This window comes from Penaeus vannamei, chromosome 9, assembly GCF_042767895.1.
Source record: "Penaeus vannamei isolate JL-2024 chromosome 9, ASM4276789v1, whole genome shotgun sequence".
Classification (NCBI taxonomy): Eukaryota; Metazoa; Arthropoda; class Malacostraca; order Decapoda; family Penaeidae; genus Penaeus; species Penaeus vannamei.
In genome coordinates, this window is record NC_091557.1 from 11,402,105 (window position 1) to 11,404,604 (window position 2,500).

The following is a 2,500-nucleotide window of genomic DNA, read 5'->3' on the forward strand; positions in this document are numbered from 1 at the left end:
AGTTCTACATAATATAACAATTAGGTATACTCACTGGATTCACACTTGAGTCTGCATTGATCTGAAGTGTGTAAATGTCATCCCTGGAATACTGGAAAAGTCCATAGTATGGATTGAGCATTTCGTGGGACAACAGGTACAACCATTCCCGAGCAACTCCACCATAATCAAGTCCTTCTTCACCTTTGAACTTCACCATTAATCTTTTTCGTAAATCTTTTGGCCGCATCTTCATGATTTGTCTATAAGATTCCTCAAAGATTTCGCCACGTGGTATGTCCAAACGACAGTGCCCACTCTGTGGCTGGAGGCACTGTAATTCTGCCCTTAAAACCTTCATTTTTGCCACTAAATCTCGCTTATATTTTGGGAGACAATCACCTTCAAGGTCTATCACAGCTGGATCCTTGGATCCAGGAGTATTATTGTTACTACTTATTTGTAAGTTTGTGCTGTTGTTCTGCAACACCACAGGGTTACTAGTGTTACTGGTATTGACAGTAGTGTTCATACTACTATTTAAACTACTGCTTAAACCACTTCCTTCACTGCTTATATTACTAGTATTACTAACACTTGTAGGCACAACACTTGTTGAAACTTGAGTACCATTGATAAGTGAATTATTGTGTTCTTCAGTACTAGGCAAAGCACTTGAAATAGCGTCCATTGCTGAGTTGGCTTCTGGCGAGGGCCCTCTACTTCTGGATGAGCTATTTCTTCTACTGTTAGAGGAACTATTACTTCTATTATTTGAGACACTAGTGGAAGAGACTGGAGGACTCTCAGTCTGTGAACTAATTCTGGGGTCACTGCCACTTCCACTTTCAATTATACTAGATCGATTGCTCCCTTCACTGCGATTCCTGAAAAAGGACAAGGAAAAAAGAGGTTAGAAACCAAAAAAGTATCATCTTTTTTACATGCGAACCAAGAACTACAATCTTTCATACAAAATAGTTTTTTTACGTCACTACTCACCTGAGTATATTATTGAGAATATGACTGTTAGAAAGCCTGGGATCGGTGAACTGTGTCGTACGATTGCTGTGGTCTAAGAAATATGGCCTGCCACTTGGAGTGTGTCTGAGTTCCCATCCTCTCGGGAGTGGCTCCAGTTCATCAATGTTTATATCTCCTAAATCTCGGGGTACTCTTGGATCATGCCACGTGGAAGTACCAGTGTGAATGTTGTAGTAGTACACTTGTCCTTGCTGTGTTGTTCTCATTTCTGGGGAAATTGATAAGCACATCAAGACATTAAATAATAAGCAATAAATTAAGCAGTAACAAGAAAAAGGATCTTTGGTTCAGAAGGCCCCTACAAATTGTTTTCATGACCATAACATTTGTGTAGAAGCAAGCAACCTCATTTGAAACCCAGAACCAAAACTGTCACATCCATGAATAATGCAAAAAATAATTATTCTCACCTTCTCTTCAGCAGAAATGGAAGGCACCCTATATCAAAATTCTTATATCATTTAACTCATTTACCATTTTTATGTACTAAAAAAGTGTAATCCCTAACATTCAAATAATATAACTGTCTTTTGAAACATTGTTAACTAACTCTTACAAAGTAATTAATTCTTTTATTCTATCTACACATTAATGTATAGGATTGTTTGAGTTACCTTATTCATGTTCTTGGCATATGCTTAAATAAGTGTATAATTATATATTTCAACATGAATATTCCAAATTATGATTATCAGGTTAATTCACAGCAAGGAGCTTTTATCTTTTAATCTTCAGAAATTAATATAACAAAACTTTTCTTTGCTATAACTTATTTTCTTAAGATTTGCCTTACTTTGGAGAACTTTACTTTTTAAGCTTGGACTTCGTACAGCAACTATTTTTAAAAATGGACATAGATACCTACCAAAACCATCAGGAAGATCAAGTGGCTGATGAAGCTGGTTGCGCGAGAGGTAGTTACGGTGGCGAGCAGATCGTCTTCTAACTGAATCTGGGTTCCGTCGAGATTCTCCTGTATCTCTTTGGCTTACACGCTCTACACTTTCAGCCCTGCTCCTTCTGTGTTCTCTAGGATCTCTGCATTTTAGATAAAATTATGATTATACACAATTCAGAATTTTATTTGTATGTGTAATATACACACAATAAATGCATCTCATCCTTTACAGGCAGCTATGAAGTTCTTCCATCAAAGGAATTTGAGAATTTCAACAAGACACCACATATATCACATGAATTACTTTTTATACCAGCAAAGACTGAAAAATATGCCCCCGGACAAAATTACGTATAAAAATATATAACCTACCAAGTTTAATTGTCTCAAACATTACATTTTCAATCTGCATTTCCATATATGAAAAATTTAAATATATGTCAACTTTCAAATATGGGACAATCAACTTAAATCAGTAAACATAATTTCTGTAACAATTACAAAGAAACAAACATATTTCCAATCATCTTCATTTCATTCACTTGTCAATTAATTACAAAAAGTATTATTCCATCAAAG

At 35.7% G+C, this 2,500-nt stretch overlaps 1 protein-coding gene across 1 annotated transcript in view; it reads right to left on the reverse strand.

The window, feature by feature from the left end:
• Window positions 1–2,500, reverse strand: part of LOC113811782 (E3 ubiquitin-protein ligase SMURF2) — an 89,932-nt gene that overhangs the window by 6,194 nt on the left and 81,238 nt on the right. The window contains 3 exon segments of the mRNA XM_027363611.2: window positions 35–866; window positions 982–1,231; window positions 1,889–2,061. Coding sequence (XP_027219412.2) covers window positions 35–866; window positions 982–1,231; window positions 1,889–2,061 — 1,255 coding nt within the window.